Source organism: Bombina bombina, chromosome 5 (genome assembly GCF_027579735.1).
Source record: "Bombina bombina isolate aBomBom1 chromosome 5, aBomBom1.pri, whole genome shotgun sequence".
NCBI classification, from domain to species: domain Eukaryota; kingdom Metazoa; phylum Chordata; class Amphibia; order Anura; family Bombinatoridae; genus Bombina; species Bombina bombina.
The window spans coordinates 194,977,256-194,990,026 of NC_069503.1; the positions used below are offsets into that span (position 1 = coordinate 194,977,256).

The 12,771-nt window shown below is 40.1% G+C and overlaps 1 protein-coding gene across 2 annotated transcripts in view; it reads left to right on the forward strand.

Moving 5' to 3' along the window:
• UBE3C (ubiquitin protein ligase E3C) overlaps positions 1 to 12,771 on the forward strand; it is a 551,478-nt gene that overhangs the window by 78,255 nt on the left and 460,452 nt on the right. For both annotated transcript variants that reach the window (XM_053713824.1, XM_053713825.1), the window contains exons 4-5: positions 263 to 337; positions 1,624 to 1,764. In XM_053713824.1, the coding sequence (XP_053569799.1) occupies positions 263 to 337; positions 1,624 to 1,764 (216 nt within the window). The remainder of the gene's footprint in view (positions 1 to 262; positions 338 to 1,623; positions 1,765 to 12,771) is intronic.

Genomic DNA, 12,771 nt, shown 5'->3' on the forward strand with positions numbered 1-12,771 from the left:
AGATACTAGGAATTGAGATGGCACAAGCTTTTATTTAGGAGCAAAACTGGTTAATTAGCCCATATATAAATCAAACCTAAATTGTTTAAAAATCCCCTGTAGGGATTATAAGCTAAGGTCATTTTAAATGGTAAAAAATAATTTTAAAACTCTAATAACCTAGGTTTAATTATTTAGATACATTGCGGGTTTAAGATTGCTTTGGCATTCTACATGATTGTCCTGTTCCTTATTGAAACCACACTTTTTTTGTGAATTACAGGAAGAAAGGAGGAGACTGAAAAATGCAATAATCATTCAGTCCTTTGTACGAGGCTACAAGGACAGAAAAAAGCAAGTATGAGTTTTATTATATTATTGAAACTTCTGTATTTAAGATATGATTAAATCTCCAAGATAAGTTGTGATAGCCAACAAACCATACAATTAAATTGTTAAATATGTTTAATGTGTTTTTTTACATAAACTTTAGTTTTTTTTAGTTATTATTATTTTTTTATTAGTAGCATTTTGAACTGAAATTTTCTCTGCTTCATAGTTGAAGAATACAAGAAATCAAACAGCGCAAACACAGATTCAAGTGTAAGGTTGTATAGGGTCGTCTACAGCAGTGTTTCTCAACCGCGGTCCTCAAGTACCCCAAACAGGCCAGGTTTTCATTATAGCTGAACCAGTGCACAAGTCAAGTAATCAGCTGGTCAGTAATACCATGGTTACTAACCTGCTCTCACTCATCAGCTGATTATTTCACCTGTGCACTGGTTGAGCTATAATGATAACCTGGCCTGTTGTGGGTACTTGAGGACCGCGGTTGAGAAGCAATGGTCTACAGTATATAAGACCTCCATCCTCAATCATTGTTAGACTTTCTCCCACAAAATCCTCACTGCACAGCAGAACACCAGGCAGAAACTATTAACATTGTACATAATTATCACTCACCATCACTTAAATCCAGCTAGATTGCAGTTATGGTTGTGTACTACGGAAGTCTGTAAGGAGATTCCGTCGGCATATTTTATCTGTCTACGGCAAACTTTATCAAGGTTTTTCTCTTTTTCTTTACCTACATGTCTTGGGGAAAAAACTCTGATCATCACATTTTTCAATGAGAAGACTAAAGGTTTAAAGGGCCACTAAACCCAAAATCTTTCTTTCATGATTCAGATAGAACATACAAATTTAAACAACATTACAATTTACTTCTATTATTTATTTTGCTTCATTTTTTAGATATCCTTATTTGAAGAAAAAGCAATGCACATGGGTGAGCCAATCACATGAGGCTTCTATGTGCAGCAACCAATCAGCAGCTACTGAGCATATCTAGATATGCTTTTCAGCAATTAATATCAAGAGAATAAAACATATTAGATAATAGAAGTAAATTAGAAAGATGTTTAAAAATGCATTCTCTTTCTAAATTATGAAAGAAAAAATGTGGGTATCATGGCCCTTTAAGATAAACTTAAAACCAAGGGAATTAGGTATTCATGCTCAAGTCCCAAGTCATGTTTAGATTAAAGCTAAACCAAGTTTTGATGCTATTGTTCTCCCTTTGATAACTGGGCATAACATGTTTAATACCATTTAATAGTTCCACTGTCTTTTTTCTTTTTCAAGTATTCCATACACAGAAGTGAGTTTGATTCCTGGGTTAATGCAACCACGTCTAATGGAAGTTTAACCAATGGGAGTACTCTTTCCTTATTGGTGCGGAAGCTTCTCTTTTTTTATAGGCAGAATGGGGATTCTCACCGTTTGGTAAGTTTACTTTTTTTTAAATGATCTGTTGTAGTTTTCTCAGAGGAGCTATCTTCTTGCCTGTAACTTCTCCTCTCCCCCTTTTCTGTGGTGCCGTGTAGCAGTAGCTTGCATAGCCGAAAGCATGATAAAAATACAACAAAAAGCAGCATTTCACTGTCATTTTCTGTAATGTCAATATTTTACTCTTGACAATTTAGTAAAACCTTTACCCCAGATCTTACATAGGTCATAGTGAGTCTGTTTTGTAGACGTGCAATTTATTTGTTAGCTAAACAAAAACAGCTGCAGTCTGGTAGATCATTCTGCTTTAGAATTAAATGTGTGTGGGGGGGTGAGCTTTTAGATTAGCTATAGTGTAAAACTGTGGTTTTGAAGTTGCTGATTGTTCTACATATCAGTAAGGACATAATATGAATATGGTAACATTGACCTTACCGCTGTTTGATATGCACAGTTAAGACTGAGCTACAGGAGGATTTAGATACATGCATCACTTTGCTGTATTATACAATATTAAGTTACAGTTGTCTACTGCTTCTTAGCCTTTGCAGTAACACAGCACACACTTAAAGGGATATGAAACAAACAAAAAAAATTATATTATATTATATTATATTATACAATTTTACAAAATTTTTCTAATTTACTATTATCAAATTTGCTTTACTCCCATCAAATTCTTTGTTGAAGCCATACCTAGATAGGTATCTGGAGCGCTACATGTCAGGAAATAGTGCTGTTATCTAGTGCTCTTGCAAATTGATATCATTCTTGCAAAACTGCTGCCATATAGTGCTCCTGAGCTTGTGCCCCTGCTTTTCAACAAAAGATACCAAAAGATCGAAGAAAAGTGGACAATAGAAGTAAATTAGGAAGTTGTTTAAAAATGCATGTTTCTTTCATGTAATTAGCAAGAGTCCATGAGCTAGTGACGTATGGGATATACATTCCTACCAGGAGGGGCAAAGTTTCCCAAACCTCAAAATGCCTATAAATACACCCCTCACCACACCCACAATTCAGTTTTACAAACTTTGCCTCCTATGGAGGTGGTGAAGTAAGTTTGTGCTAGATTCTACGTTGATATGCGCTCCGCAGCAAGTTGGAGCCCGGTTTTCCTCTCAGTGTGCAGTGAATGTCAGAGGGATGTGAGGAGAGTATTGCCTATTTGAATGCAGTGATCTCCTTCTACGGGGTCTATTTCATAGGTTCTCTGTTATCGGTCGTAGAGATTCATCTCTTACCTCCCTTTTCAGATCGACGATATACTCTTATTTATATACCATTACCTCTGCTGATTTTCGTTTCAGTACTGGTTTGGCTTTCTACAAACATGTAGATGAGTGTCCTGGGGTAAGTAAATCTTATTTTCTGTGACACTCTAAGCTATGGTTGGGCACTTTATTTATAAAGTTCTAAATATATGTATTCAAACATTTATTTGCCTTGACTCAGAATGTTCAACATTCCTTATTTTCAGACAGTCAGTTTCATATTTGGGATAATGCATTTGATTCAATCATTTTTTCTTACCTTAAAAATTTGACTTTTTTTCCCTGTGGGCTGTTAGGCTCGCGGGGGCTGAAAATGCTTCATTTTATTGCGTCATTCTTGGCGCAGACTTTTTTGGCGCAAAAAATCTTTTCTGTTTCCGGCGTCATACGTGTCGCCGGAAGTTGCGTAATTTTTTGACGTCCTTTTGCGCCAAAAATGTCGGCGTTCCGGATGTGGCGTCATTTTTGGCGCCAAAAAGCATTTAGGCGCCAAATGATGTGGGCGTATTATTTGGCGCCAAAAAATATGGGCGTCGCTTTTGTCTCCACATTATTTCAGTCTCATTTTTTCTTTGCTTCTGGTTACTAGAAGCTTGTTTATTGGCATTTTTTCCCATTCCTGAAACTGTCATTTAAGGAATTTGATCAATTTTGCTTTATATGTTGTTTTTTCTCTTACATATTGCAAGATGTCTCACGTTGCATCTGAGTCAGAAGATACTTCAGGAAAATCGCTGTCTAGTGCTGGAACTACCAAAGCTAAGTGTATCTGCTGTAAACTTTTGGTAGCTATTCCTCCGGCTGTTGTTTGTATTAATTGTCATGACAAACTTGTTAAAGCAGATAATATTTCCTTTAGTAATGTACCATTGCCTGTTGCAGTTCCCTCAACATCTAAGGTGCAAAATGTTCCTGATAACATAAGAGATTTTGTTTCTGAATCCATCAAGAAGGCTATGTCTGTTATTTCTCCTTCTAGTAAACATAAAAAATCTTTTAAAACTTCTCTCTCTACAGATGAATTTTTAAATGAACATCATCATTCTGATTCTGATGACTCTTCTGGTTCAGAGGATTCTGTCTCAGAGATTGATGCTGATAAATCTTCATACTTATTTAAAATGGAATTTATTCGTTCTTTACTTAAAGAAGTACTAATTGCTTTAGAAATAGAGGATTCTGGTCCTCTTGATACTAATTCTAAACGTTTAGATAAGGTATTTAAATCTCCTGTGGTTATTCCAGAAGTTTTTCCTGTTCCTAATGCTATTTCTGAAGTAATTTCCAGAGAATGGGATAAATTGGGTAATTCATTTACTCCTTCTAAACGTTTTAAGCAATTATATCCTGTGCCGTCTGACAGATTAGAATTTTGGGACAAAATCCCTAAAGTCGATGGGGCTATTTCTACCCTTGCTAAACGTACTACTATTCCTACGTCAGATGGTACTTCGTTTAAAGATCCTTTAGATAGGAAAATTGAATCCTTTCTAAGAAAAGCTTATCTGTGTTCAGGTAATCTTCTTAGACCTGCTATATCTTTGGCTGATGTTGCTGCAGCTTCAACTTTTTGGTTGGAGACTTTAGCGCAACAAGTAACAGATCATGATTCTCATAATATTATTATTCTTCTTCAGCATGCTAATAATTTTATCTGTGATGCCATTTTTGATATTATCAGAGTTGATGTCAGGTTTATGTCTCTAGCTATTTTAGCTAGAAGAGCTTTATGGCTTAAAACTTGGAATGCTGATATGGCTTCTAAATCAACTCTACTTTCCATTTCTTTCCAGGGTAACAAATTATTTGGTTCTCAGTTGGATTCTATTATCTCAACTGTTACTGGTGGGAAAGGAACTTTTTTACCACAGGATAAAAAATCTAAGGGTAAAAACAGGGCTAATAATCGTTTTCGTTCCTTTCGTTTCAACAAAGAACAAAAGCCTGATCCTTCATCCTCAGGAGCAGTTTCAGTTTGGAAACCATCTCCAGTCTGGAATAAATCCAAGCCTTCTAGAAAGGCAAAGCCTGCTTCTAAGTCCACATGAAGGTGCGGCCCTCATTCCAGCTCAGCTGGTAGGGGGCAGGTTACGTTTTTTCAAAGAAATTTGGATCAATTCTGTTCACAATCTTTGGATTCAGAACATTGTTTCAGAAGGGTACAGAATTGGTTTCAAGACGAGACCTCCTGCAAAGAGATTTTTTCTTTCCCGTGTCCCAGTAAATCCAGTGAAAGCTCAAGCATTTCTGAATTGTGTTTCAGATCTAGAGTTGGCTGGAGTAATTATGCCAGTTCCAGTTCTGGAACAGGGGATGGGGTTTTATTCAAATCTCTTCATTGTACCAAAGAAGGAGAATTCCTTCAGACCAGTTCTGGATCTAAAAATATTGAATCGTTATGTAAGGATACCAACGTTCAAAATGGTAACTGTAAGGACTATCTTGCCTTTTGTTCAGCAAGGGCATTTTATGTCCACAATAGATTTACAGGATGCATATCTGCATATTCCGATTCATCCAGATCATTATCAGTTCCTGAGATTATCTTTTCTGGACAAGCATTACCAGTTTGTGGCTCTGCCGTTTGGCCTAGCTACAGCTCCAAGAATTTTTACAAAGGTTCTCGGTGCCCTTCTGTCTGTAATCAGAGAACAGGGTATTGTGGTATTTCCTTATTTGGACGATATCTTGGTACTTGCTCAGTCTTTACATTTAGCAGAATCTCATACGAATCGACTTGTGTTGTTTCTTCAAGATCATGGTTGGAGGATTAATTCACCAAAAAGTTCATTGATTCCTCAGACAAGGGTAACCTTTCTGGGTTTACAGATAGATTCAGTGCCCATGACTCTGTCTTTAACAGACAAGAGACGTCTAAAATTGATTTCAGCTTGTCGAAACCTTCAGTCACAATCATTCCCTTCGGTAGCCTTATGCATGGAAATTCTAGGTCTTATGACTGCTACATCGGACGCGATCCCCTTTGCTCGTTTTCACATGCGACCTCTTCAGCTCTGTATGCTGAATCAATGGTGCAAGGATTACACAAAGATATCTCAATTAATATCTTTAAAACCGATTGTACGACACTCTCTAACGTGGTGGACAGATCACCATCGTTTAATTCAGGGGGCTTCTTTTGTGCTTCCGACCTGGACTGTAATTTCAACAGATGCAAGTCTCACAGGTTGGGGAGCTGTGTGGGGATCTCTGACGGCACAAGGAGTTTGGGAATCTCAGGAGCTGAGATTACCGATCAATATTTTGGAACTCCGTGCAATTTTCAGAGCTCTTCAGTCTTGGCCTCTTCTGAAGAGAGAATCGTTCATTTGTTTTCAGACAGACAATGTCACTACTGTGGCATACATCAATTATCAAGGAGGGACTCACAGTCCTCTGGCTATGAAAGAAGTATCTCGAATTCTGGTTTGGGCGGAATCCAGCTCCTGTCTAATCTCTGCGGTTCATATCCCAGGTATAGACAATTGGGAAGCGGATTATCTCAGTCGCCAAACGTTGCATCCGGGCGAATGGTCTCTTCACCCAGAGGTATTTCTTCAGATTGTTCAAATGTGGGAGCTTCCAGAAATAGATCTGATGGCGTCTCATCTAAACAAGAAACTTCCCAGGTATCTGTCCAGATCCCGGGATCCTCAGGCGGAAGCAGTGGATGCATTATCACTTCCTTGGAAGTATCATCCTGCTTATATCTTTCCGCCTCTAGTTCTTCTTCCAAGAGTAATCTCCAAGATTCTGAAGGAATGCTCGTTTGTTCTGCTGGTAGCTCCGGCATGGCCTCACAGGTTTTGGTATGCGGATCTTGCCCGGATGGCCTCTTGCCATCCGTGGACTCTTCCGCTACGACCAGACCTTCTGTCGCAAGGTCCTTTTTTCCATCAGGATCTCAAATCCTTAAATTTAAAGGTATGGAGATTGAACGCTTGATTCTTGGTCAAAGAGGTTTCTCTGACTCTGTGATTAATACTATGTTACAGGCTCGTAAATCTGTATCCAGAGAGATATATTATAGAGTCTGGAAGACTTATATTTCTTGGTGTCTTTCTCATCATTTTTCTTGGCATTCTTTTAGAATTCCGAGAATTTTACAGTTTCTTCAGGATGGTTTAGATAAAGGTTTATCCGCAAGTTCTTTGAAAGGACAAATCTCTGCTCTTTCTGTTCTTTTTCACAGAAAGATTGCTAATCTTCCTGATATTCATTGTTTTGTACAAGCTTTGGTTCGTATAAAACCTGTCATTAAGTCAATTTCTCCTCCTTGGAGTTTGAATTTGGTTCTGGGGGCTCTTCAAGCTCCTCCGTTTGAACCTATGCATTCATTGGACATTAAATTACTTTCTTGGAAAGTTTTGTTCCTTTTGGCAATCTCTTCTGCCAGAAGAGTTTCTGAATTATCTGCTCTTTCTTGTGAGTCTCCTTTTCTGATTTTTCATCAGGATAAGGCAGTGTTGCGAACTTCTTTTGAATTTTTACCTAAAGTTGTGAATTCTAACAACATTAGTAGAGAAATTGTGTTTCCTTCATTATGTCCTAATCCTAAGAATTCTAAGGAGAAATCATTGCATTCTTTGGATGTTGTTAGAGCTTTGAAATATTATGTTGAAGCTACTAAGTCTTTCCGAAAGACTTCTAGTTTATTTGTTATCTTTTCTGGTTCTAGAAAAGGCCAGAAAGCTTCTGCCATTTCTTTGGCATCTTGGTTGAAATCTTTAATTCATCTTGCCTATGTTGAGTCGGGTAAAACTCCGCCTCAAAGGATTACAGCTCATTCTACTAGGTCAGTTTCTACTTCCTGGGCGTTTAGGAATGAAGCTTCGATTGATCAGATTTGCAAAGCAGCAACTTGGTCCTCTTTGCATACTTTTACTAAATTCTACCATTTTGATGTATTTTCTTCTTCTGAAGCAGTTTTTGGTAGAAAAGTACTTCAGGCAGCGGTTTCAGTTTGAATCTTCTGCTTATGTTTTTCATTAAACTTTATTTTGGGTGTGGATTATTTTCAGCAGGAATTGGCTGTCTTTATTTTATCCCTCCCTCTCTAGTGACTCTTGCGTGGAAAGATCCACATCTTGGGTAATCATTATCCCATACGTCACTAGCTCATGGACTCTTGCTAATTACATGAAAGAAAACATAATTTATGTAAGAACTTACCTGATAAATTCATTTCTTTCATATTAGCAAGAGTCCATGAGGCCCGCCCTTTTTTTGGGGTGGTTATGATTTTTGTATAAAGCACAATTATTCCAATTCCTTATTTTATATGCTTTCGCACTTTTTTATCACCCCACTTCTTGGCTATTCGTTAAACTGAATTGTGGGTGTGGTGAGGGGTGTATTTATAGGCATTTTGAGGTTTGGGAAACTTTGCCCCTCCTGGTAGGAATGTATATCCCATACGTCACTAGCTCATGGACTCTTGCTAATATGAAAGAAATGAATTTATCAGGTAAGTTCTTACATAAATTATGTTTTTTTCTAAATTCCAAAAGAATATTTCTCCAACATTGGTGTGTCCGGTCCACGGCGTCATCCATAACTTGTGGGAATATTCTCTTCCCCAACAGGAAATGGCAAAGAGCACAGCAAAAGCTGTCCATATAGTCCCTCCCAGGCTCCGCCCCCCCAGTCATTCTCTTTGCCGCTCTGAACAAGTAGCATCTCCACGGAGATGGTGAAGAGTATGTGGTGTTTAGTTGTAGTTTTTTATTCTTCTATCAAGAGTTTGTTATTTTAAAATAGTGCTGGTATGTAATATTTACTCTGAAACAGAAAGAGATGAAGAGTTCTGTTTATAAGAGGAGTATGATTTTAGCAGCAGTAACTAAAATCGGTTGCTGTTCCCACACAGGACTGTTGAGCTGAGAGAACTTCAGTTGGGGGGAACAGTTTGCAGACTTTTCTGCTCAAGGTATGACTAGCCATTTTTCTAACAAGACTGTATAATGCTGGAAGGCTGTCATTTTTCCCTCATGGGGATCGGTAAGCCATTTTCTTAGTCTCAAACAGAATAAAGGGCTTATTATGGGCTATAAACTGGTAGACACTTTTATGGGCTAAATCGATTGCTTTATTTAGGCATTATATGCAGTTTGAAGTTGAATTTCACACTTTTATAACTTTGGGGAACGTTTTTAGCGCCAGGCACTTGTTAAGACACCTTCCCAGTCAGGAAGGGCCTTTCTCTGTAGTAGGCAGAGCCTCATTTTTGCGCCATTACTGCGCAGTTACTTTTGAGAACAGTACATGCAGCTGCATGTGTGAGGGTCTGGAATTCACTGAAAAAGTTCCTAGAAGGCTTCATTTGGTATCGTATACCCCCCTGGGATTGGCGAAGTCGCAGCAAAGGCTGTGACTGGGACTGTAAGGGGGTTAAAATTGTAAACGGCTCCGGTTTCCACATTTTAAGGGTTAACATAAGCTTGAAATTTGGGGTGCAATACTTTGAATGCATTAAGACACTGTGGTGAAAATTTGGTAAAGATTGGATAATTCCTTCATTGTTTTTCATATATTCAGTAATAAAGTGTGCCCTGTTTAACATTTAAAGAGACGGTAACGGTTTTGTTTTAAAACGGTTTTTGTGCTTTATTAACCAGTTTAAGCCTGTTTAACATGTCTGTGCCTTCAGATAGATCATGTTCTGTATGTATGGAAGCCAATGTGGTTCCCCCTTCAAATATGTGTGATAATTGTGCCATAGCGTCCAAACAAAGTAAGGACAGTACTGTCACAAATAGTAAAGTTGCCCAGGATGATTCCTCAGATGAAGGAAGTAGACATAGTTCTACATCATCTCCTTCTGTGTCTATACCAGTTATGCCCGCGAACGCGACCCCTAGTACTTCTAGCTCGCCAATGCTTGTTACTATGCAACAATTGACGGCAGTAATGGATAACTCCATAGCAAATATTTTATCCAAAATGCCAGCATTTCAGAGAAAGCGCGATTGCTCTGTTTTAAACACTGTAGAGCAGGAGGGCGCTGATGATAATTTTTCTGTCATACCCTCACACCAATCTGAAGTGGCAGTGAGGGAGGGTTTGTCAGCTGGGGAAATGTCTGATACAGGAAGAATTTCTCAGCAGGCAGAACCTGATGTTGTGACATTTAAGGAGGTGCTATCTACTCTGGATGATTGTGACAATCTGGTCATCCCAGATAAATTGTGCAAGATGGACAAGTTCCTTGAGGTCCCGGTGCACCCTGATGCTTTTCCGATACCCAAACGGGTGGCGGACATAGTGAATAAGGAGTGGGAGAAGCCAGGCATACCTTTTGTCCCTCCTACTATATTTAAGAAATTGTTCCCTATGGTCGACCCCAGAAAGGACTTATGGCAAACAGTCCCCAAGGTCAAGGGGGCGGTTTCTACACTAGCCAAACGCACGACCATTCCTATTGAGGACAATTGTGCTTTCAAAGATCCTATGGATAAAAAATTGGAGGGTTTGCTTAAAAAGATTTTTGTACAGCAAGGTTACCTCCTTCAACCTATTTCGTGCATTATTCCTGTCACTACAGCGGCGGGGTTCTGGTTCGAGGAACTGGAAAAGTCGCTCAGTAGGGAGACTCCGTATGAGGAAGTCATGGACAGAATTCACGCACTTAAGTTAGCTAATTCCTTTATTTTAGACGCCGCTTTGCAGTTAGCGAGGTTAGCGGCAAAAAATTCAGGGTTTGCTATTGTGGCGCGCAGAGCGCTCTGGCTAAAGTCTTGGTCGGCGGATGTATCTTCCAAGACAAAATTGCTTAATATCCCTTTCAAAGGTAAGACCCTTTTTGGGCCAGAATTGAAAGAGATTATTTCAGACATCACTGGGGGGAAAGGGCCATGCCCTCCCACAAGATAAACCTTTCAGGGCTAAGAATAAGTCCAATTTTCGTTCCTTTCGCAATTTCAGGAACGGACCGGCTTCCAACTCTGCAGCCTCTAGACAAGAGGGTAACGCTTCCCAGACTAAACCAGCTTGGAAACCAATGCAAGGCTGGAACAAAGGTAAACAGGCCAAGAAGCCTGCAGCTGCTACCAAAACAGCATGAAAGGGTAGCCCCCGATTCGGGACCGGATCTAGTAGGGGGCAGACTCTCTCTCTCTCTCTCTTCGCTCAGGCTTGGGCAAGAGATGTTCAGGATCCCTGGGCACTAGAAATAGTCTCTCAGGGTTATCTTCTGGAATTCAAGGAACTACTCCCAAGGGGAAGGTTCCACATGTCTCACTTATCTTCAAACCAAATAAAGAGACAGGCATTCTTACATTGTGTAGAAGACCTGTTAAAGATGGGAGTGATACACCCAGTCCCAACTGTGGAACAAGGTCAGGGGTTTTACTCAAATCTGTTTGTAGTTCCCAAAAAAGAGGGAACTTTCAGACCAATTCTGGATTTAAAAATTCGAAACAAATTTCTCAGAGTTCCATCGTTCAAAATGGAAACCATTCGAACAATTTTACCTACAATCCAGGAGGGTCAATTTATGACTACCGTGGATTTAAAGGATGCGTATCTACATATTCCTATCCACAAAGATCATTATCAGTTCCTAAGGTTCGCCTTTCTGGACAAGCATTACCAGTTCGTGGCTCTCCCATTCGGGCTAGCCACTGCTCCAAGGATTTTCACAAAGGTGCTCGGGTCTCTTCTAGCGGTCCTAAGACCAAGGGGTATTGCAGTGGCACCTTATCTGGACGACATTCTAATCCAAGCGTCGTCTCTTTCCAAAGCAAAGGCTCATACAGACATTGTTCTAGCCTTTCTCAGATCTCACGGGTGGAAGGTGAACGTAGAAAAGAGTTCCCTGTCTCCGTCGACAAGAGTTCCCTTCTTGGGAACAATAATAGATTCTTTAGAAATGAAGATTTTCCTGACAGAAGTCAGAAAGTCAAAGCTTCTAAACGCTTGTCAAGTTCTTCACTCTATTCTGCAGCCTTCCATAGCTCAGTGCATGGAAGTAGTAGGGTTGATGGTTGCAGCAATGGACATAGTTCCTTTTGCTCGAATTCATCTAAGACCATTACAACTGTGCATGCTCAAGCAGTGGAATGGGGACTATACAGACTTGTCTCCAATGATTCAAGTAGACCAGATGACCAGAGACTCACTCCGTTGGTGGTTGACCCAGGATCACCTGTCCCAGGGAATGAGTTTCCGCAGACCAGAGTGGGTCATCGCCACGACCGACGCCAGTCTATTAGGCTGGGGCGCGGTCTGGGATTCCCTGAAAGCTCAGGGTCTGTGGTCTCGGAAAGAGTCTCTTCTCCCGATAAACATTCTGTAACTGAGAGCGATATTCAATGCTCTCCGGGCTTGGCCTCAACTAGCGAAGGCCGGATTCATAAGATTCCAGTCAGACAACATGACGACTGTTGCTTACATCAACCATCAGGGGGGAACAAGGAGTTCCTTGCCGATGAGAGAGGTGTCCAAAATCATCAAATGGGCGGAGGATCACTCCTGCCACCTATCTGCAATCCACATCCCAGGAGTAGACAACTGGGAGGCGGATTATCTGAGTCGTCAGACTTTCCATCCGGGGGAGTGGGAACTTCACCCGGAGGTGTTTGCCCAGTTGACTCAATTATGGGGCATTCCAGACATGGATCTGATGGCGTCTCGTCAGAACTTCAAGGTTCCTTGCTACGGGTCCAGATCCAGGGATCCCAAGGCGACTCTAGTGGATGCATTAGTGGCGTCTTGGTCGTTCAACCTAGCT